This window comes from Varroa jacobsoni, unplaced genomic scaffold, assembly GCF_002532875.2.
Source record: "Varroa jacobsoni isolate VJ856 unplaced genomic scaffold, vjacob_1.0 scaffold_1318, whole genome shotgun sequence".
In the NCBI taxonomy this organism is placed as follows: domain Eukaryota; kingdom Metazoa; phylum Arthropoda; class Arachnida; order Mesostigmata; family Varroidae; genus Varroa; species Varroa jacobsoni.
In genome coordinates this window covers 45,719-69,096 of record NW_019214220.1, presented here as the reverse complement: position 1 = coordinate 69,096, position 23,378 = coordinate 45,719, and the positions used below count along the sequence as shown (strand labels likewise).

The following is a 23,378-nucleotide window of genomic DNA, read 5'->3' as shown; positions in this document are numbered from 1 at the left end:
CTTCAAAACCAAACACTGGTAAATGCATTTTACGGGCGATTTTTAGATACGCATGGCCCATATTTTCGCATGGGCCAATATTAGACTTCTTCGTAGAGATTCGTTTTTCAGTACTTTCTCGCAAAGTGACAGCCTTTGGTTACTGTAATCACTCCTGATAAAAGCAAAAGGAGTTTTTTTGTTCGAGCTAAAAAATGTTTCTCTTAGAATTATAATCTTGCACACTAATAATGGTATTACCATCTGAAGGTTTACCCTACCATGAAGCTGACCTCGACCTGCTATTCAGGACGATTGGGCATTTTATAGAGATTCCTTTTGTGAATATTCACGGTCGGGCTTTCGAAGCTTTCGCACATAATTTTACGAAGCCGCCGGGAAAATTCCGCACAAAGCTTCATAGGACTGAAAAATATTCCTTGCATTCCCATTCACGCTAACGGCCATGAGACCAAACAGCATCAGACTTGACTTCTCAACGTATTCGGAATTGGTCATGTACCTAGAAACTGTTTTACCTATATGGAGCAAAACCGGTAGCAGCTTAGCGGCCGCTGCACCACAACTTAATGGTCTCATGATATCATGCCGCATGCCGTTGTAGGAAGCGTATAGCGTGGAAATCATGCTGTTCAGTCTGGGTACATGAATATGCTTGCAGAACCTCGTCAGACGCATGGCATGAAGCTTGTAGCACGAAGCAGTTTTTCTTCGCGATCGCTCGCTACATGTGTCGTATGGGGTACCTTTTCTCTCAAAAATAACGCTCAGGAGGGCACTACTTCAGTTTATAGGCAGGCATTGAATAATGTTGTCCTATCGGGTACATGTCAGCCGCACTTTGCAAACGTCCATTGCGGGTCAAGGTCAGTCCTACCGCCTTGTTCGGTTGGAACTGCTCCAGGTAATACAACATCCCAAACACAAATAATTATATCCCTGTGCTTCATACACTATGTATTTTTAATTATCCCATACATCAACGTATAAAGACACACTTCGTGGGATAGCTTTCGTCGCTTCACGCATATTTCTGCAGCGCGCTATTAGCACTGTTTAATTAACACGCCATAATATCAACCTCTTTTTGAGCAACCGTTTGTATGGCTCTTTTCCTGTTTGCATCACTGCAGGGTACTTCTGCAGGATTGACTCCAGTACTAGTGTGTACCAGCTTTTTGGGAAATTATACAGCGGTCTCATAGCTGGGCGACGCCTGGTCAGATCATTTGTCTAATCCAGTACAACCAAGCCACTTTTCTTAAACTAAGGGCGTTTTTACCGAGGCCGGGTAGGTTACGATTAATTTTAGCACTTCGGTCAAAATTTCGATGTAAGTGTCAGTGTCCAAGTTGCGAGGAAACGAGAACAGAGTCTTAATCATGACACCGAGCTTGATTGAATCCAGAGTTTTCGATAGGCTAACGCCCTTTGTTTGCGGAATTGCTCTCCGCCAGAGACATTTTTCCGTTCTGACAGGTATATGCCGTACTAGAGTGCTCCTCTCACCTAATGGATTGTTCATTCTGATCTATCGAATTTTTTTAGTTTTCAAGTTTAAAATGAATATGTCAATTTCCGATCTCCCCATATGGCCCTCAAATATAGGTGCATTAATGTCGGAGAACAGGCGTTACCCTAGGGGAGATTTTTTTGAGCATATAAAGCAATGCGTGCGTGTGGCAGTCGCTCTGTTTGTTAAGTTTTGTGTTTAGGTCGCCAGAAGATCGCAGCTGGGTGGACCGGCAGCGACGGAAAGGCAAAATACTGTAGTATTGTAAACTACGCAGACGCTTCAACCAAGTGCAATTCGTAGCGATACAAGCTTAGCATGCTCTACCCTAGAAATGCCAACATTATTAAAATAATAAATACAGTAAAATTAAATATGCTAATTAACAAGATCGTATAAAAATAACTGGGATTGATATTACGCTTTGATTCATCTTCTAAAAGCGATATTGTCCGAGGATAACATGTTGGTGCTAAGAAGTTTCAGTTCCCACAAGGAAAAGAATATAAAATCTTCTTATTTGCTAGTTTGCGAACGCGAAATGTAACATTAAAACACGGTACTCTGCGATATGCTCTCTTATAAAGTAACTAATGATTCCAATCGAATGAAAAACCAAAATCAGTGAGGTATATAATCCAACCGTAACTTAGCATGTATCCGTTCGTCACTGAACAAAGATACTTTTCACTAGTCAAAGCTGAACTAGTTTTCTCAAAGTGGACAACGCAATACACAATTTCAGGAAAACTTCATCATGAGTGAAACAAGGATGCTTGGTCCGAGCTAAAGCATCGCCTCGTGCAAAGAGTAACACTGCTTTTGTTATACTGAAGTGTCGTTTAAGGCTAAAATTGCAAAAGTAGCTTTTTTATCGTTGTACTGCCAAAATATTCCGGAGTTAATTCCGGAAGCGTGGTTAGATAAACGTTACAAGCGAATCGGAAGTATCCACCGCATTCGGAACATCCATTGGATCTTCATTCACCCCTTGATGTATATAGAGGTCACTCTGTCTGAAATGTAAACTTTATTTATTTATTCACGAATGTTGTGTAGACCATCTGAAATATGAAATGTTTGTGTTGCGGTACCTGATCCAAAACTACATTTCCATTCATGAATTTATGATGAATGAGGACTCTGAGTACTGAGCATCAACAATATCGAATAAGCAAGTCACACTCTGCAAAATCAGCGACGCAATTTTTGACTGGCAATACAGAATTCACCGTCTCTTTATAAATTACGCCTGTCTTATTTTCTAATAAATGTTTGCTATATAAATACATACTAACGTATGTAAAGCATACATAGTTTTACCACGTACAATAATGTATGTTTCTAGAAATGAAATAGGCCACATATGGTGCATATTCAAGCCTTAGAAAACCTATATCTCAGTGATTTCGTTGTAAATTCTGGAATAAAGCAAAGCCTACACGAATTACTGTTGTGTACAGGCTCGTAGAAGGCGGAATGAATATTTTCGTAATACGAATTTACCTAAGTTTGTTGCACAAAAACTCGTAATAACTCTACGCAGCTGTGACTATTGGTTGAGCCATCAGCTAGAATGTTGCAAGAGAACGATTCATTTCGTTATGCGCAGAATTTGCAGTATCAATAACGGTACACCAGGAGCAGCCGATGACGGTTCCACCCAGAACAAAGATGTCAACGTAAGCTGGGTCAACGAAGAACGTTCACTGGTGTAAATAGTTGGCAAGAAAAAAGCCCACATACAATCTGGGCCGGAACAGTGTTACGAGCGTGCCGAAATGCTAATTCCTGCGGCACCCTAGTTAGACCCGAGTTGCAAGCCAGACCAAACCTACTTATTAACTCGACTAAACGCTCGTTCCTCGACTGGAACCACCAGAGGAAATCTAATCTACGCAGCCTTCTCAAGGTACCTGGTTATCGCAATACATCTTGACAGTTTTTACTATAGGAAAATATGCTGGCTACTTTACAAATTGCCCTGCATTCTTGAGTAAAATGACTCATATAACAGATTCATCATTAAAGTTATCCTTATGCCTACTTACATAAAGTTATTCAAGTGAGTTAGTTAGAGAAGTCTTTGATACCTCTCCCGAATTTAACCAGCTTATTCTTGTTTATGTGGGCCCACCAGCAACTCGTGGGTGTGCAAATTTTATGCGACTTTATATATCCCGGATATTTAGCGATCGGGTTTAGGGTTGTCCATTCCGTACGTTCTCTGTTACCAACCTTACCTTAATATCAAAATAATAAAAAAATTAATAACAAAATTACGTTTGTAAAAATTAACAAGTAGATTACATGAAAATTCAGTGTCCTAGAGATTCATATACGCTTATCACCAACGTATTTTCAGTATGCGCGTTGATTTTTCGAGTGTTGTTCTAGTAGTAGAATCATCTTCAGATGGTTGACTACTTCCAGCGTTTATCTCATATCTAAATAACTTTGCTATGTTTGAATCAGTTTACCCGCCAGCCTTGATCGTCTGGGCATTGTGGACAATGTGTATGTGTGTATATTTATATTCAGTGTATTTAAACATCGATAATTGTATCTCCGTGTCGTGTCAATACAGACAGGTGATCAACCTAACCTATTTTTTGCCTATCAAGTCTATGCCAGTTCAGTTCACGCTTATTCAGAAACTTAACGAAACAACAGAAGTTTAGCTGTTTCATTTTTATATTAGCAAAAGTGTACGTTATATATATATATATATATATATATATATATTCCTGGTTGATTAGTTTTCCTTTAAATAGATACTATTAAATAGAAGAGTAGAAACCTCTTCTGTGCGAGTAGTAGTGCTATGCAGCTGTTTTGCGTAAACACCGGGTACACTGCATGTAATAATAGGAATGATATTGCCCGTTTAGAACAGCAACAGTGACTCTGCGTGCGATTTATATAGTGGTAAAACGATTCAGCTTGTGTTCGTCAATCGTTCCTAAATGATTTACTACGTTCCTAAATGATGTGCCAGCATATACAAAATTTGTACACAAGATTTTCCAGGTTACGATATTTTTGCACAAACTGATTTGAAACCGGAATTACCATACTGAAAAAAGTTGTGCGAAAAGCCAATATGGATGATTTGAATTAAGACAAAAACAAACTAAACAGCTTTTATTTAACCGTAGAAAGACGACTCCGTCTTTGTTCTGAACTACGGGTACAAACAAACCCTATTTTATAGAATATTAGAAGACATACTATTTAACTTCTTATCTATGCTGACAAGTCTCCTATCAGCTAATCAATCTGCTATACACATTGCATGCAGTAACAGTTCTTTCCATGAACGAGATACTTGTCAGTCGTTCCTTTCTTATTAAGTGGAAGCAGTCTCGCTCTCGACTTAGCGGTCTGCATATAAAAAAAAAATTATACATATGTAGTTAGTATTTCAATGCGTTTCATTCCAGTGTCTAAAGTATGCGATTATATACCGCCAAATAGGTAAAAATATGTACGATTTATGTAATAAACGCGTTATAAGAACGCCTGGTACACGAGGAAGCCGAACTCGCGCAGACAATTTTACTAGATACTAATTATGAAGAGGTTAATACGCTACCACGGCTATCGCCTTCTTATTGCCTATCAAACACCTTCAACAATCTGTGGAATAGTTGAAAATCCAGCTGCCTAGGAATATCATTAATCCATCAAGGGTCTAGTATGGATCTTTCTAATAGGTACCGAAACAAGATCTATGAAAATAGATTGGACGTGATTTGAAGGTAGTGATTTCGTGAAAAGGTTTATATAAAAAAAAAAACATGATTATGTACATTTTACCTAAACAACATCCGTCAATAGATTAATACTCAGTCCTGCGAGATGGATTCTGTCATTGTGCCGAGTGGAAAGCGTTGGACAATTGCGGCTACTAAAGCATTGCTACATATGAACGCAAAAACGTAGTCGTTTCTTTCGAACTCTCTTTTCTTTAGATCTCATTTGAAATGGATCCAAATGAGTCCTTTTTCAGATATGGGTGTTTGGAGCACGCTTAAATGACTTTCAATACGACCCGTTGCATTGAAGGAATGCATATCTATGGCTAGAAAGATGCAATTAGTTTATATTGCTATGAATACACCTTTTATTATAGGATTCGCCCTTTGTATACACAATGTATATAATAAATATATATATATATATATATATATATATATATATAGGGCAATTGGGCGATAATATTTCCTTTTCGCCGTCCGCAACGGTACCGCCGTGAACAGGTTAAACCGCTTCTGTGAGCTTTGTATTCCTCAACTTGCGTGTGTATAACGAAGAAATGAAATCCGTTGCATGGACTATTTCGAAACGGTGCACTTCTCTTTGGATCATAATGATACAGAAGAAAGCAAGTCCTGACAAAATGACCACTTCAATCTTTAGAATTTGACAAATATTAGCGTGCGCATCGCCTACGCTAAGGATATCTGCGCAAAAAAAGCTGTATCCTATATGTTTCTGTAGAAATGTTCTGTCGAAAAACAGAACTCTATTAAAAATTTTGTAAGCATCCTCTTGCATCTTGTTTCTTATACAGTTTCTCTTACATAGGTTCTCCTATATAGTAATATAATTTACATTGTTCAAAAGGCCTTCAAAGGCACTACTGTATTTTTGCATCTAACAACGTTCATATTTGCCTTGAAGTTCGAATCTTTCGGCTCCTACAATATTAATAGTTTTCTACGAAGGGAGATGTAGTAACGTTTGTACATATTTGATCAAATCAATTCTTAACTCTATTTGTGGCCTGAATGACGTTTACTTGCTTTCGTATATTTTCAGCCCCACAACTCTTGATTCTACTTAGACTTGTCTAAACAACAAAATACTCATTAGACCGTGGCTCAAGCTGTACTTCACGTACGTCCCCACTAGAATGGCCCACGTCAGCGAAATTTGACGTCCATGTTTTAAACCTAATTGAACTATGGATAGCTACAATGAATACGCGTGTGCATATTAGTTAGTAGCATCTATTAATTAGTCACTATGATCGGTGCTCGAGGAAAAACTAGTCCAGCAACCCTGGGAGCCAATTCTACAACCGACAGTAGCAACTGTATACAGCTGATCTTCGTGGCCCTATTGGTAATGCATGCGTTTGCATTTGTCAGTCAGGCGTTGAATGTACGACAAATGATTCATTATTAGTTGTCTGAACAAATCAAAACCTTCGTGGCCTTGAAATGACTGAGATCGTAAGTATAGACAGGCCAGCGTTTTTTACCGATTTGTATAACGCAAAGAATTGTGATGTTAACGCACGTGTGATAGGACGAACCTGCAATTCCAGTTTCATAAATCGAAACCAATTTAATTCTTCTCTGAGGCATTTAGTGAAATAGGTGTGGCTGTTTTACTCCGAATGAATAGGACCAACCTGTAACGTTGTTCTCTTCAGGCGTTTGAACGAGGCTATTACTTCGACTTTTTGGTCCATTTCCAATACCGTTAGCTTCTTCACCTTCCTTTAAACTTCTGCGCCTAATAATTGGCTCCTTGGGTTTATGGTCGCCAACATCCCCGAAGCACCTCTTGCAGCGAGTTGGCCGTACCATTCCCGGCACGAAGCCACTGCACGCCGCGGCCTGCTTCGCGCTCATTTTGCGCGAATGTTACTCGGCACGTAACTACTGTACGTAGCACAACGACAACGGAAGATACACCGGAATGAGGCTCAGTATCAAGAACAATGAAGAACGCTTCTCTGTCACACAGAACGTATCACTCTGTTCTGGTTCACAACAAGTTAACCTTGGTGGCAAGAAACAAATTCTGGCCTTGGATTTTATTCTGTCGTCTTGCGGTATCCTGTCGTCGTCATAAACCACACGCATCCACTACTCCACAGTTCCACTAGCTATTGCTGCGGTGATGGTGGTACCATCGCTGATTGCGTTCGCGGTAGCGAAACTAGAACAAATAGGCGTACCTAGGTGACAAGGCCTAAAGAACATTGCAGCGGCCTAAGGGGGACAGCGGAAAGAACGGCGTAGAGCCACAGCACCGAGACAACCGATTCTGTTCTCCAGATACCCGTTGGTCGGCCTTGCTGTGCTCTCAAAGGCGCCTGGTGCTCACAGATTGCCGTTAACTCTCGTCTTAATATTACGACTACCATTGGTGTTTCTCTGCTGGATAAAAGCTGTGAGCTAGACAAACACCTTCGATCGAGGCTGATTGTTGCGCCGGTGTGCTACCTTCCACATTCAAGATCTAAAGCCTCTAGCCTGTTTGCTGCTACCAATGTTGCTATTGCTACGCAAAGAAATTATACTCGTCGTTCTCACCGTTTTCTCGTCTGTGTGGCAAAGCAGTGCTTGGTTTGCCAAACAACGCAATAGCCACCGGGCAAGATTGCTTTTTGCTGGTTGAAGGGAAGGCTATTTTTAACCTGGTAGCCTGGTAAACGCCGCCAGTTGCCGGTCGACTGGAGTTGTCCGCTGGACTTCTCCGAGTAAACGCCGCTATGGCCGCCACTAAAGAACAAACCATCAGCAGAGGACCACAAGGCCCAGTTAAGCGGTTGCCTTAGTGGGCATTCGCCCGAACAGGCCCTACTCCTGCTGCTGCCGTCGCTTGTTTATTGTTGTTTGGTCAATAGACTGGATAATGCTTTGTCAGTCGTGCTCGCAAACAATAGCGTCCTCTCAAAATCTAATTACTAAATGTTTAACAGTGCAGTGCTCGCTAACATTCTATAGAATTAATAGAGTGAAATAAATTTCGACCAGCAAAATAATTACATGTTTACATATCTTAATGCTATAACAAAGCTAATGGCTGTATGATTTCATAGAATAATGTATTGTCATCAGGCTTCAAGTATCGTGTAAGGAGTGCTAGACTGAACACTTACAAGGCTCCTAAACATTGTCTATAAAACAAAGACATCGTCGTTCATTATTAATGTGCAATGAAAGTATGCGTTCTTGGCTCCGACTTGCACACATCGCCCTTAAACGATCTCAATTAATATGACGAGTGATTTTGATTGCTCTCTAATTGTATGAGGGGGGTTTTCGCGAATAAGCCATATGCTGTATGACTGTTCGACATTTAGTGTGACGATTTAGGAATCAGGGTTAAGATTCGCGGGTAATGCAAGAAATGGCGAATGTGCCTGGGAAGCATGAAAGCTTAAATAATATAAACGAACGATGTTTGCTTTTTAAAGGAAATACTTAATTGTGGAGCGTGACGAACATTAGGTCAGGAATATTTTTTCGACAATTTATGCGTTTGGAGGTCGTTTGAGCTTATATAATAGATGCTGAGTCAGCTCAAAGTATTAGATGACCATGCCATACCGCCTTGGTTCTTCTATTGCTTTTAGGGCGTTTGTCCACTTCTGCTAGATCAATATACCTACGTACTAATGAATTAGAAGAAAAAGAATCGTCATGACTATCTTCTTATTTGCCTTCGGCGTCAGCCTACAGTCAATCATGGATTATGCTTAGCCCAATGGATAATTGTATAACCTGAAAAACCGGCACTACATTAAATAATCAGTTTGTTCTAAATGGTACTGACGAAGGTGCCACTGAACAAGGAGTGTCTGGCAAAACAGCTATAAATGCGAACGGTAGACATCAACCACCTAACTCCTGAATTTGGAGCTTCTTAGAGGTTAGCTTTACTCAGTTATTGTCTCTGAATGAAGCCTCGTCATTCACACACATATCTGTGACTTATAATACCAGAAACTTAAAAATCTCATTTGTTTATCTTCGAAGCTATAAATAATTGCTGTAGTACATTGCGTTTCAGCGGTAATTAAACTTGCCGAATAGATCATCATTCAAAACATAAACATAACCACAACAATCAACATTTAGCCGAAAATCTCAGGGGAAATTTTACAAAGAAATAAACCACTTCAATAAACAGTTATTGAATATCTTGGATAATAAAAGCGAGAACTGAATTATGTATTGCTCAATATTTTGGGTTGAGTTGGACAGCCAGTCCCAAAATCTTTGTTTGCTGCGACAGATTCTTCAAAACGTCACTTTTGTTTAAAATATACCTATTTCAACAACACGTGCAACCTTGTACCAAACTAAATAATTATTAAAATGCTGATTTTACACTCTAGAAGGTAAAAGAAATAGTGTGGGATTAGTCCGTGAAGCGTACACAAATACTTCTGCATGTTACTCTAAGCTACTCTAGGAAACTGTGCTACCATCTCTACTGCGAGAATATGTATCATAGTTGCCATGATCGGCGGAGTATCATAATAATACCTAAGCATTGTTCCGTTATTTATCTAATACGCTGAATAGATAATCTTTAGCAACTCACGATTCCGTAGAAATTAGGCACTGTTACGCGTCCTTCTCATTCGTCTTCTAAATATCAAAATAGTAATTTCTTTGGCTTTTCTGTCGTGATGAGAAGCACTGTGCAATTGTAAATCTAGTATTGAGTTGCAATTTTGTATGTGATCTTCTGTCCTGAGCATTACCGTATGTGAACTTGTGAGTATTATAATGAGGACAGATAAGCGATTACTCGGTGCACTCGAGTTTTGCTCCGGAAGAATACGAAAAAAGCAAAATTATATTCCTTGTACGGTACCAACTCTGTATATACAGTAACTCTTCGAGTTAATGTTAGTTTATCCCTGTGTGAAACTTCATTTAGGAGCGGTGTCAGACGACCAATAAAAGACTGCCGCGGTTGAAGCTTTCAGCTTTCCGAAAAAAGACGATGATTACTAACTCGATCATTTCGGCTTGAGCTTTTTTGCTTACGTCAAATCCATCCAGAAAAATGTTCTAAGCATCTCTAAGACTCAGCCGGTAATGTTAAGCTCTATGATAGACGTGTCTTAATCGATTTACGAACGAATCTACCGGACAAAAAATCTATAAGAAAAAGCACGTGTATACCATTGAATTTTTAAAAATGAAGCAACCTTTATTAGGTATAGGGAGATAGGATGCCTATTTACAAACAACAAGATTCTCGTACCTTAATTAATAAATAAAGCTGGGCATACTGATTTGAGTAAGATACCCTTGTTATGAGCAAGCTTCACTAAGGGTCAGGTGAAGTTATTGATGATTAATTTTAAGCTAGCGCGGTATAGTTTTTCTACATAGTATTACAGCTACTCTTATGGCTAGTTTAATTGGGAAGAGTATATGCAGCTGAAGCGTTTCAATGTGGTAAATACTACAATGTTCTGAGGCAAAAATTATGATGAGTAGGAAGCATAACAATATCCCTAACCAAAGCATGTTTTCCACGAAATTCCTTCTGTTAACGTTTAAATCATTTTTACTCAAAAGCTGACAGCTAACGGAAAAGCTTTGTACAGACGTATATTCATGTACATATTTGGATCGTTAACAATAGGAAACCGAATGCGAGTGTTTACGAGCGATGAAGAAATTTTGACTTATAGAACAATTGATTCATTGCAGCCAGAATCAACTGACATTTTGAATAGCTAGATTTGATATAGTAAGAACGGATGCAAGAGTAGAGTCATCAATATTATCTACAAAAGAGATACATCTAAGCTGGTTCGAATACCTTCACATACAGCTTAGGCTACTATGTCAGCTTTCGTTTCAAAGAAAATTTTTTTTCAGTTGTAAGGAGCATTGATAGATACTCGACTGTGGTTTAAAAGGCCGCACTACTCTATATATAAGGATAACTATAAGGATATAGGACGTCATAATTTTAAAATTTTCAGTTCAACAACTTGTTCATCGTGGTCGTAAATTTGCACTATGCTTAAAAATATAATAGTTACATATCGTATGAGCCAAATAATCGTGCTCTGTGTTATAACTACTGGGTAACTGGGTTTCATTTCAGACAAATTTTGATAAATTTGGACACAAATCTTGATGATAATTATTCCTGACCATAATATGCTTAGTGTAGTAGTTGCTGAAACATCTTTCAGACGTAACTCTGCTGTGCCTGTATTCACCCTAAATGTAATAACCGGTCAAAAATATTACAATTTTCCTGTATATAAAATGTTGTCCTGAGTCGTACTACTATCTTAGTGCAAATTCGGATGAACAGAACCATAGAGAAAAGACGGAATGTGACAGTAAGGCTAAAAGAGGCGCGAATTTGCTTCTCTTAACACCAGCAGCAGCTGCTATAAATCGGTAAAATAGTGTGAAGCACTAACATAAATACTGAGGTCGTGGATTTCACCATCCAGCGTATAAAAATGTGCTATCTATAAAAACAGCTACGGTTATTTTTTGCTGTCTCCATACGGTTGTTGACGTACTACTCTTGTATATTGATACTATATTTCTATCTGTTATAAAATTCATTAACACTATGACCACTGCATTAGCTTTCTTTCTCCTTATTCATACCTACTGACAGCCGTTAGTATCAAGCGCGTTTAAGATTTTTTTTATCTATTTTAACACTATGTTGCCAAGTCTAAAAACAAACAAAGATTAAAATCTTCCTCCTTGGCATATCATTGTATTTATATAGTTACCTTCATGCTTAACATCAATATATTTTTCCTTTACATAATATATATATATATAACCTATTATGTTACAAAGGGCTGAAACTTCTGTATTTTCAAATGAGACGTTCCCCTGAAATGTATATATTCAAAGCTCAATTTTTCCAAATCTATACTCAATAATACTTATAATTTTATTGTATGTGTTTAATGAATTTACATATTGGCATCCATATACAGCAGCTAATGTTTAGCTTACAAGAGTTAGGCGTACGGCTTCACCTATCTGAATAATAACGTTGCCTTTTGCACATCCTTTCTCCGCAACTGAGAACTGACATTGAGCCCAACCTCGAAAGACACAGACATTATCAGACTCGCTTACAAACGACACAGATAGATAGGCACCTACAAGTGCTCGCCACTATTAATTTCAGTAACGAACTCTATATTTACAGACGTTAGACAGATGTTACTTCTGTGAGCTATCCACTAAAGACAAACAACATCGTAATTGTCGATAACGTAAGAAGTGTGATTCTATGGTATGTACACATATTGATTAACCTATGCGTCCAATTTGTTTCATTAGGGTCAAAAAACCATAATGACTCAACGATAGAAAACAGTTAAGACCGGTGCTCAACTGAAAACAATATGAAGTCGGATAATTGGCCTGTGAGCACATTCCTTCTAGCAACAGTAAGTATTTAATAACAAACAACATTATCTTTCCGCACGGATTTACGAATAATCTCTACAACCCCACAAAGGTTGGTTTAAAAAAATTCACTAGAGATTTCATCTTGATGAAGTAATGGCCTGTACACTAACGATCAGAATGATTTAGGCATCTCTGAGCAATCTTTTAATACGAGCTTTACTTTTAAGCATTTCAATTGCTCTTTTCACCTCAAATAGATCTAACTCAATCTTTGTTTGTTTACTCAATCTTCCGGTAGGCGGTTGCTTCAAGCTGTTTGCAGACGACATTTTAGTTGAGGGGTCCTTGCTGCTGCCATCACTACGTTTCTTTCGGATCACCTCTGGCTGAGGGTCCTGAGTTTCTAACGGCCTTTTCAAGTTACGTAGATCACAAACTGTTAATGAATTCAGGAGGCAAACGAAAATGACACAAAGCAATGGACACAAATATTTTAATATTTTTTGTTTATGCGCAAATTCATCTCAGATGTGATACATGCTAACTATTTATGGCCCGCTACATACAAAAAATATTTTCCATTTTGCGAAAGTAGACTGAACCGTATTTATGGTTATTATTGCTTGTAGCCGAAGAGAGAATAATACAGTAGCTCTGAGCTGAATGGAATAGTGTGTACTAGCTTTCTTTTATTCCATACACAAAGAATCAAAATTTGATCAGCAGTTGTATAAATGCTAATGAACGCACAAATACCATGGCGGTTCCCAGGAACCGCACCGGTTTACCTTCACCTGAACGTTTGTATATGGACGAACTGAGCATAAGCTGATTGCCGTAGATTAAATAAACAGCCAGCTTGTCACTTGAGTTTAGGCCGGAAATTGAACATATTGCAGAAACTGCGAAAACTATTTGTTGCACAGATTGGTCGTCTTCGCTGCTAGCTGGGTTTTCCACAACAAATTTCCATCTTAAGGTGCAATCAGGTGAGTTCCCACTAGAAGCGACGCAAGCCTGTCACTGGTATAAAAAGGGAAAGGACGACTAAAAGAATATGACTATCTTTTTGGGTCTAAAAATTCAATCTTCTACTCTCGTGCCTTAAGAATTTATTAGGCCATACTGCGTGGATACGTCAAACATGTTGATAAGGTGATCAGCTACAGTTAAAAAAAAGCCTCACAATTCGTTTTGTGTACGTTCATTGCTACCTTCCGAGTCACATAGTGAATATAATTTACTTGCCTTTTAAAACCCTTCTGCCATTGCTGAGCTCTGATCGACGAAGTACTTCACGCGCACTTCGAATAGTCTCATCAAGCCTATCGCGGTAGTTTTCTACTTCTTCCTCCTGACCAGACTCGGACTCCGTCCGCGCCGATTGCTCCAATGGCGTTGTCGATCTTGAATTTTGAGTTACCGGACGCCGATACCAAAAATCGGGAATCTCAAAGTTTCGCAAGTCATCTTCCAAGTAGCGTACCTTCAAAAAAGCTAAAAAGCTTCAAAAATAACTAATTATCCGAAGGCTATAATTACTCGTTAACCCCAATAAATAGGTACACTATAGTCTCTCCAGATGTTGTATTTTGACGCTAAAATCGTTTATTTCCGCGGTGCCTGAATTACTCAATTAAGTTTCCTAAGATCCTAATTATAATTCCTTATTAAAAGAACCCGAAAACCAGAAGTACCAATCTAATGAGGCCCGTGTCTCTATCTGTATCGTTCAAATGAAGTAGACCCAAAAATTGCTTTACCTAAACACTAAATGAGCAATATAATAAGAGGCAGATGGGTATTGATTTAACATAAGGAATTTGAATTCTCGAGCTAAGTGAGAGTACCTTGCATAAAATACGATAAACGCATGTTACGCAAATCATAATTAGCGCATTTAGAACTTACGATCAAGAGTATAGTTGAAACGAGCAAGAATATCTCTGAGTAAGACAAAATCGTCCTTAAAGTCAGCCATATTAATGGCGGTAGTGAGTAAGCTAATTCCTTTTACGCGCTGCACTGTTTCAACGAAAGCAGCACGGTCATTGGACTTAGGCAAGGGCAATTCGAGGTTCTTTATTCGGTTGTAAAGGGTACACAGCTGCGCCTTGCCATTCCAACCATTTTCGTCATCTGTAAATATCCGCAGTCAGACACAGAATGTCACAACATGAAAGCCGGAAGTAATTTTATATATCAACAATGCATACAAAACAAAAATATTGGTGTCTTAACTAATATACTTTCTTTTTAATCAAACATCTTTAATTCTAAGTTTCATACATTTGAGTATTTCTAAGTTTCGCCTGTATCTAGCATATTAAGATTTAAATATTAAACGTTGAGTATAGACATCAGTAATCTGCTATATACTTCTGTTTATGTTAGTTCTCTATTCCTATTTGCGAAGAAAATATACACAGAGATACTTAAATAGACACAGTGAACTTACCTAACGAGTTGATTTGGAGAAGCGCCGATGATGTGGCTACAGCTGCTAAATGCACCACGATTTCGTTATAGAGACGAACAGCTGCAGGTAGATAGTTGCAGGGAGTTGATAACTTGTGGAGACAGAACTCCATGCCGCGGTCGATAAAATCGGGCAAACTCGCCCGCTGCAATCTTACCTCTTCTGATACACGTCTTGACAGCTTCTTGAGCAAATTGCATAATGGTATACAAACTGGTTCGTGGTTTCTTTGAAGGAGCTCTTCATCAACGTCCAAGGAGAGAAGTACAGGGTGAGCACACCATAAAATTCCAACAGCCGGCTTTGGTTTTAGACGTTGAGCCGCTCCCGCTATCGCACTCACGTTAGCCGGTGAACCACTGGAGAGCACAACGATAACGTTGAATCCTTGAACAGAATCTGGTATACCTGACTGGTAAGACACAGTGCTGTCAACGCATAATAGTCTTTTCACTTTGTCCGAGATTACTTTCGGAACGTCGCCGACTACAAGAATACGAACGCGTTTTTTAAATAGATTTGGCAAATTTAATGGTAATGTATCCGCCTTTTCCTTGATTCCAGCTAAAAGCCGCATGGCAGTCAATCGGACCTGTTCGGCTCGAATCTCTGCATACGATTTGCCTGTGTGCGGATATGGTTTAATCGGTCCGAGATTGGGAGCAGCTGGAAAATCTCGAATCTCCTTGTGTAACCACACCCATTTTCTCCATTTTTTGATAGATCTTTTACATAAAATCATCGTTCGGAAATTGTCAGCTAATTGCGTATTATTCTCGTCAATTTGGGCCTCGTACTCGAGACTGGCAACCTCCAATACAAGGTCAGCTAATAATCCACTCAGGATCCTTTGCTGATTTTCGCTTGCCAATTCACCTACAACTTCTAAGTTGACTTCTACCAAAGCTTTTTGGCATATTTCTCGCAAAAATTGTCGCGAGTATGCTAGCACCAACTCACTCGATACATCGTGTGCAATTTTGCTTTGCAGCGCTCGTTGCCGCATAATGTCAGCGGTCTTCTCTTGCTCAAAGATCTCATTAGCGGCACTACGAACTTCTTCGTAAATTATTGTTTCGACAATACGCCCTAGGTTTATTAAGCTGATAGACTGCTCAAGGGCGACTTCACGACAGATAGCGTTTACTTGTTCCTGTTGCACATACTCGATTACTGACAAGAGTGCAGGAAGAAGGTTTTCATCCCTCAGTTCTATACGTTTAGGCCGTTCTGGGACTTGGACGGAGGCAAACAAAGGCGCCTGCTGCGGTTCTCTTAGTTTATAGTCTTCAAGTAAGCCAAGAGCTGACTTTTTCAGCATACCGTCCGCCGTAAAGCTGTCTTCTGGTGTATAATTGTCCAATGGAATAGTTCCAGCTCCGTAAACAATCTGCGCAAGAGATGTATCCATTCTTCGCATAATGTCGAGTGATCTACTCATACTGAATCGTAGATCGTCATGGTCCACCATGGTCTTACAATTGATGAAACCGTTTTCGTCGGGCTCGATGTTGAGAATAGCTAGAAAGCTACTGCATTCCTCTTTGCTGTTGAAAAGAAGTTCACTAGTCAGCGTAGACAGAGTGATGTCACCGCCTTTGCTGCTAAGGGATTTCGACAAAACGAAGAGGGCATGTCTGCGAACCTCTATGAAGTAGCAATGCAGAATGCATGCCGCTAGGTAGGGCGCTTGCCGAACAATTTTGAAAAATCGACGGTAATTTCCCGACTCAAAGGCATTCATAGCTGCAATCGACAGCCTAACTAGTGCATTTCGTCTAAGTTCTGGCTCGAGGTCAGTAATCATTTTTGCTATAAATCCCTCTTTAAGGTTCAAGAGAATCTCGTATGCCACGAACTCGGCCTCATTCGGGCATCTGACGTTCTGAACCTTTAGGTCGGCGTATGAATACTTCAACGATTTCAGACATTTAGTAAGGTTTTCCTTATTCAGCTTAGAATCGAAGTCGTGGCTGTCCTCCTCACACAATGAATGACTGCAATGTATGTGAAACCTAGCACATCGTTCGAGAATCAATGCTGAAATGGGGTCCGCTTCAATTTTCTGCTGAGTAATATCCTTTCGAATGGCTCGAGTACGATTCCATACAAATGAGAACCAGTCTCCACAACCCTTGTTTGGCTGATTAGAAATAATTTCACGTATCAAAAAGTTCATTGTCATTTTTAAAATATGGGGTGGTCTCAATTCATGCGGTAACGGAAATTCTTGATCAGCAGACGATCGTTGATATTCCTTAATCATCCTGGTGTGGTCCATAACACCGTCTGCCCCAGGAAGCATCTCAAACTTTTCCACGAGATTTCGCTGGCTTCGCTGATAACGTTCCTTTTCAGGACACATGTCAGTACAGGTGCCTTTAATGGGGCCTTTCTGCACTTCGGAGCTTATTAGCTCCCGTATAATCTTATCCCTCATTTCCAAAAGCTTATAGCGATCGCCGACTGAGTGGGCGGCGTGCGTAAAGAGCTCAGCAAATTTCGAAGGACTAGCGCTCCGAGTGTTTGATCGGGTTACAACACTGAGCTGCTTCGGAGCGGCTAATGGTGCCGGTGCCTCTTGTAAGTCTGCAGGATTCATCGTTTTTTTAGTGGGAACACTGAGAGAACCTCTAGATGAAGTATCAGCCTTGTCTTTAGTCCACACGAGATTCGTTCTTGGCCGTGGCGCATCTTGTTTCGCTCCGAACGGCGTTCTCGATGTTAAATCTTTACTGGCTCCATCAGCTGACCACCTCATAACTGAAAATGATGGCAGAACAGCTTCAGATGAAGCCCCTCGAGCTTTGAAGGCAGGTGCAAAGGTCCCACCCTCTGGAGGTTGTTTGTCTGAGAGTGTGCCTTTGGGTTCTAAGCTAGAACCGGGTTTCTGACTAGTATCTCCCGTAAATGGCTTTCCAAAAAGCATGCTTGGTTTTGCCACAGGGCCTACACAAGAGACAGCTTCTGAACCGCTAGCAGTTGAAGGTGAAGTTGGCTTTCCAAATAGGCCCATAGATGCAGGAGCTGACGTGGTCGGGATATTCATGGGGAGCGTAGCTTTTCTAAACACTCCGGCCGTAAGAGGTGCAGCGGATCCAGGCAAGGCGACGAAGCCATCTTTTGTATTTTCAGTGTTTGCTAGCGAAGCGGTAGTACTAGTCCGAGGTTCTTGCAGCGCCTGTTTTTCAGATCCTGATTTTCCAAAAAGACCGCCCAACCTGAACACCGGTGATGTGCCTGCCGGGGGTATTGAACCAGACGGAGCTGTAGGCTTTGCCGGCTCCTTTGATGCAAGCGATCCACCTGACAGACGACCCTCTGAAATCTGTGGTGTATCGGGCAGTTTTGCAAATGGATTGTCCACCCGAGTTTCAAACGATGATGTAGATAGGGAACTTGGTCCAGCGTTGCTCGCCGGCAAATCCTTTACTGTTTCTTTAGCTTTTTCAAGCGCTTTTCCAAACAGAGTTGCTCCAGCCTGTGCGCTGTTGCTGTCAAGAGATTTCTTTCCGAACAGGTCTCTGGCGGAGCCAAAGGTAGCTCTTTTTTCAGAACCACCTGCGTCCGATCCGTTATCTGAGCTTGTTGAGGCTGAACTTGCGAACAAGTTTGCTTGCTCAGATGGTGAATTCAAGAGCGCCACTGTAGACTTTTTCATTTGAAACGGGTTACTTTTACTCGTATTATTTGCTTGAAAAGAATGAGCAGAAGAGCTTTTTGGTAGTGACGCGCCCGTTAAATTTGTCCCTTCGGATGATGATTGCCTCCCCATCCTGCACCACTGGATGCCTACAGGCCGAAACTGTGGAGAGATCTAGAATGGAGCATAAGACCGTGTTTATCAACCTCGCTGGACTAACATGACAGGCACTGTGCAACAGTGATACAAGAGTTAGTACTAATAGCTCTAATTGTTTTTACGCTTCTACAAATACTAAATTACAAATTCTAACAAGGTTGGCATCATGTAATAGTGATGTTCTTAATGCGAAAATGGTCTGTGTCACCAATTGTGACAACAGGCAAGAAACACACACGGCTTACCTTTTTTCCCTTATTCTTAGCAGCGAGAGCATCTCCATGCTGTTTGAAGTGGACAATAGCTGTGCAGTCGCTGCGGCACTGGACACGTGTTACTTCGCCGAATTGTGAAAAATGTTCAAGTAGAGTGTCACGTTTGTTCAGTTCTTCGGGTAGGTCCTTAATCAGGATCGTGGTTAGTTTAGATGTGTCTGGCGGTGATCCGGTACTGGCGTCTGCCATTTTAAATTTGAACACCTTAGTCCACCCAGTATATGAAATTTAGTTAGTGGCAGCACCGAGACAACAGATTCTCTAAATACCCATTCTTCAATACTTATTAATATTCATTTATTATATTCAATAAGCGCGGAAACATGGCAATGCATATTACAACAGTTGACATGAAGCAATTCTCTAAATATCAAACCTCAAATGTGAGTCATTGGGCAAGAAGGCAAAAACTGGAATCCTTTTTGTCTTTTAAGTGACAATTTACCGCGATGCATTCGAACTTTTACAGCACTAGTAATTAAGTATGAAGTAGTTCTAATGTGGAACTGAACTAAGGGTATGGGAAGTGCAGATTAAATAGGCATTTTGCTAAACCATGATTATAATTCGATCGGCTTTTCCAGCAGTTGATTTTCATCATTCAATCCTTGCATATGCTATCTACCAACTGTTTTTGAGCAAAACCTTTATCATGTAAACCGTATAATTATACTGACCACACTAATCCGCTTTGATTCTTTTTGGCAGTAGGGCTCAAGTCTCTAGTATTCAATAGATACTCGATGATATACGGAGCTAACCCGATATTATTATGTCGTTTTTAAATTCCAAAAAGGGGTTTATATGTATATATAAGCAGAAAATAACATCCGATTCTTATAGACATTTAGTGACCATTGAGAGGCCTTATCGAATAAGCAGTATTGTCTTGCCTTTAATAAACACTTAATAGTTTAGAATAAATTTTTATTCAGGAAGTACGTCTTTACGTATTCGCTATACAAAGTGCACACTGTAAGATATCTGCGCTATAACATGGCATAAAGATGTCTAAAACATTTCAGTAATATGAGTAATCGATGATGCAAGTGACGTTTATAACAAATCAGATGTTCAGAACGCTACTGAATTCCTAGTGTGCAAGTCTTGTTGTGGCAGGATGAAAAATCAGCTATTCCAATAAAATTTAACACTTATAATTCTGGCGCACAAAGCCATAACTGCTCAGAACTATTTTACACATCAAGCTTGACCAATATTTCTAGATGTGTAATTTCCGTACAGTCGAATGCTGTAGACTTCACTTCTTTCTGCGACGCTTACAAGGTTTCCGGTGCAAAATGTGGTTTTATACGACGCTAAAAATACGTAGACAGCCACGTCGACAACGGTTACGACGTGACCGACTGGATGCGTCCGCTTGGGAGTCTTATTCGTCACGCCAACGCGCTTATGAATTCTATTAGAACTGCGCCTGGATTAGCTGATTTACGCAAATTTCGTCTTTTGCTACTTCGACTTGCCAGCGACTTAGTGAGTCAATCTAGTACTGCTTTAATCACGTTACAAGCTGCATAGAAAGCGTAAACAATAAGTATTCCCGCATTATTAACTAAAATATCGAGCTTCCCATAAGTTGTTTCTCCGTCAATACTTCAATTGCCAAATTCATCCAATTTAAGTAAACGGCTTTTAGCTGGTCCTGAGATTCATTCAAATTCATCCTCAGGTTTCTGTAAGGCCTCGAGGTTTCAACCAGGAAATTATGATGCAGCCTCTGGCACCGAACGAAGTGCGGTTCCGTACCCAATGTCAAGAGAGGCACCCATCACGATAACAACTTTGCCTTTTAAAACCAGCCATGACGCACTGGAAAAGGTAATGTCAAAAACTCATTGAATACAATCTAAAATAGTTATTTACCTACTGTCGAGTATTTCGAATCGGCAGATGCTTTGCAGCCTTAAAACGACGCAACCATCTATGGCAAATATTTTCACTACATATGGTTGCCATATAACTACTATATACGTCTACAATTGTTGGCGTGGTCTGTACTTCGTGTGGACTGTCTCCTATTCATTAATGCGTAATACGCTGCAGCAACATGGTTTATCGCTCAAGATTTTTTTTCGGTATTTCAGTCGTGGGTATGTCAATGGCCAAAACAAATCATCTTACACCCAGAGAGTGAAAAGAACATCGTACCGCAACGCTCGTATGTTGTCAAACAACAAATGTATGTCAACAAATAACTATCCCGCCATTAGATTTATGCTACGATACTTACCTCATTTACACAGACTGACACAGACAGTTTCTCAAGCTAGGAGCTAGCTTCTACTATATTTATGAAGGTTTAACGCACACGTTTTATTTTGAAGCTGGATCGGCCGTGAGAGTGCGTAAACCTGCTTTCCCTCTGAAGCAAGAACTATTAATGTAACAATTGCTTTGCAGTTTACAAAAATTAAAAGAATATAATTGGTAAAAACTAATTTCGAAAAATTGACTATGGTATTTAAACTATTAGATTTGAGAACTTTAAGTTAAAGAAACAACATCCATCTATCTGTATCCCCACCTACGAATCGTCATACAGACAAACTCTCTTTTTATTAATAATATAATATTTACTAAATAATACTAATAATACATTATCTAACTCCTTACTTGCAATAGTTGGAATTGGTAATACGCGGGGTTTAAATAAATGTACTCAAACCGATTACAGGTGACAAAAGAGTCGACCTTGCTACTCGTTATAATAAAAGCATAAAGATGCCTGCCTGTCCCAATGTATATAAAAACTGGGGGCAGGAAATTCTTCATACAGTTCACGAAAATCTTTAGTAAAATGCAAACCACTCTATTACACCCATTTTACCTCTTTAGGAAGCAAATTTCTTTCGACAGGTCAATTTTTACCTTTTCTAAACCATCAAAAGCTTAAATAGCTAAGTCTGTTATACGACGGAAAACGAAAGGATAGAAATACTGACATGACAAGACTCCAGCTTCATTGATTTTCAAACACATTGCTAACCGAAATTTAGACGTCCCCCTAAAATATTATCAAGAAACTAACTTTTGTTGGTAGAGTTCATAATGGACAGTAGTAGTGATATTTCTGAAGTCGATGGTAAAATTGTTTATCTTTAATCTGTCGAAGACTGCACCTTAAACATTTAATCTTTAGTCTCCGGTAAATCAGTACATGGCCGAGAAATTCTAAGGGCTTTCTATCGTTATAGGATTTCTATATAGTGACTTTACTTTTTTTACGCCATTAGATATCATTACCACCACATACCTCACACAATACGTTCACACGTACGCTTAAGTTACCTTAAGTTAAGTATGCCGATATATATACTATTCGGTTTGTCAACAGTACCTTATCGTTGTTTATTTGTATACTTTTTTACTGTTAATCCACTTCTAGATGTTTCAAGGTATACGTCCAGTATCGCAGAAACGAAGTAGGTACAGCCGGATTCAAGCCCAGATAACCACGTATCTTTCAAATTTTGCAGCTACTACATTATCACAGGGCCCACTTGTCGTTATTAACGCACTTGATTAGTTTCTGGTAGCCACTGATGGACTACGGTTCGAACAGCACTTTCACAAGCATCTCTCTGACATCAGGAAATTTTATTACACATTTGCAGGATTGCGTTGGGCGCGTAAGATCTGTTATAAGAAAAGTGATGCCCAATATTTAAATGACACAGAAAACATCGGATATTAGAAAGTAAACATCGCACAGTGCTATATTAATAATCAATCAAAACGATTACCACTCCTGCTCATATTGTAAGTAAGCTTTTACTGCAAAGTAACAGGTATCCATTGTTAAAAAAAATAAAAAAAACAATAACATTTTATATATATACCTTTTTTTAGTCTGATTCCTTTGTATATCCGTAAAATTGAACTCGCCGCCCAAACGTGACCCTACATAAACATTGTAGATGTGACGCAAGCGCCCTTTGTCGGCGAGAGCGAATGTTTTCGAACCACAAAGGTGCCGTAGGAACTGTATTACGGATGCAGTGAGGTCGGCTAGATTGGTAAGATTCCATCAATGAAACCTACATTTCTGAAAACAATATGCTATACAATAGTCCGTTCATTGATAAATCAGCGATTTTTGAATCTTGGCTAAAAG

At 39.6% G+C, this 23,378-nt stretch overlaps 2 protein-coding genes and 1 long non-coding RNA gene across 7 annotated transcripts in view; 1 reads left to right on the top strand and 2 right to left on the bottom strand.

Moving 5' to 3' along the window:
* The window catches only part of LOC111268760 (uncharacterized), a 22,720-nt gene extending 14,429 nt beyond the window's left edge, over positions 1-8,291 (bottom strand). For both annotated transcript variants that reach the window (XM_022847923.2, XM_022847924.2), the window contains exon 1: positions 6,936-8,291. In XM_022847923.2, the coding sequence (XP_022703658.1) occupies positions 6,936-7,158 (223 nt within the window). In that variant the 5' untranslated portion in view covers positions 7,159-8,291. The remainder of the gene's footprint in view (positions 1-6,935) is intronic.
* Positions 8,292-12,182: 3,891 nt separating this feature from the next.
* On the bottom strand, positions 12,183-23,354 carry xmas (RRM_XMAS2 and SAC3_GANP domain-containing protein xmas). 4 transcript variants are annotated; one of them, XM_022847925.2, is made up of 7 exons: positions 23,104-23,354; positions 22,602-22,900; positions 19,214-19,447; positions 15,146-18,983; positions 14,599-14,826; positions 13,936-14,184; positions 12,183-13,123 (listed from the first exon to the last, which is right to left on the bottom strand). In XM_022847925.2, the coding sequence occupies exons 3-7, from the start codon at positions 19,430-19,432 to the stop codon at positions 12,870-12,872; spliced, it is 4,788 nt and encodes a 1,595-aa protein (XP_022703660.1). In that variant the 5' UTR covers positions 19,433-19,447; positions 22,602-22,900; positions 23,104-23,354; the 3' UTR covers positions 12,183-12,869. The 4 variants fall into 4 exon arrangements, with proteins under 4 accessions (XP_022703660.1, XP_022703661.1, XP_086827933.1 ...); XM_022847926.2 differs by lacking the exon at positions 22,602-22,900; XM_086971807.1 differs by lacking the exon at positions 23,104-23,354 and having other exon boundaries at positions 22,602-22,967.
* On the top strand, positions 12,616-13,557 carry LOC111268767 (uncharacterized). The gene is made up of 2 exons (XR_002685394.2): positions 12,616-12,725; positions 12,986-13,557. It is a non-coding gene; the product is annotated as an uncharacterized LOC111268767 (long non-coding RNA).
* Positions 23,355-23,378: the final 24 nt, after the last annotated feature.

Excerpts from the sequence above, each read along its gene's own strand:
- xmas (XM_022847925.2), bottom strand. The coding sequence starts at position 19,432 with ATGGCAGACGCCAGTACCGGATCACCGCCAGACACATCTAAACTAACC. Across the intron at positions 14,827-15,145 it reads TCTCCAAATCAACTCGTTAG|ATGACGAAAATGGTTGGAAT; the intron begins GTAAGTTCACTG and ends GGATATTTACAG. Across the intron at positions 14,185-14,598 it reads TTTCAACTATACTCTTGATC|CTTTTTTGAAGGTACGCTAC; the intron begins GTAAGTTCTAAA and ends GAAGCTTTTTAG.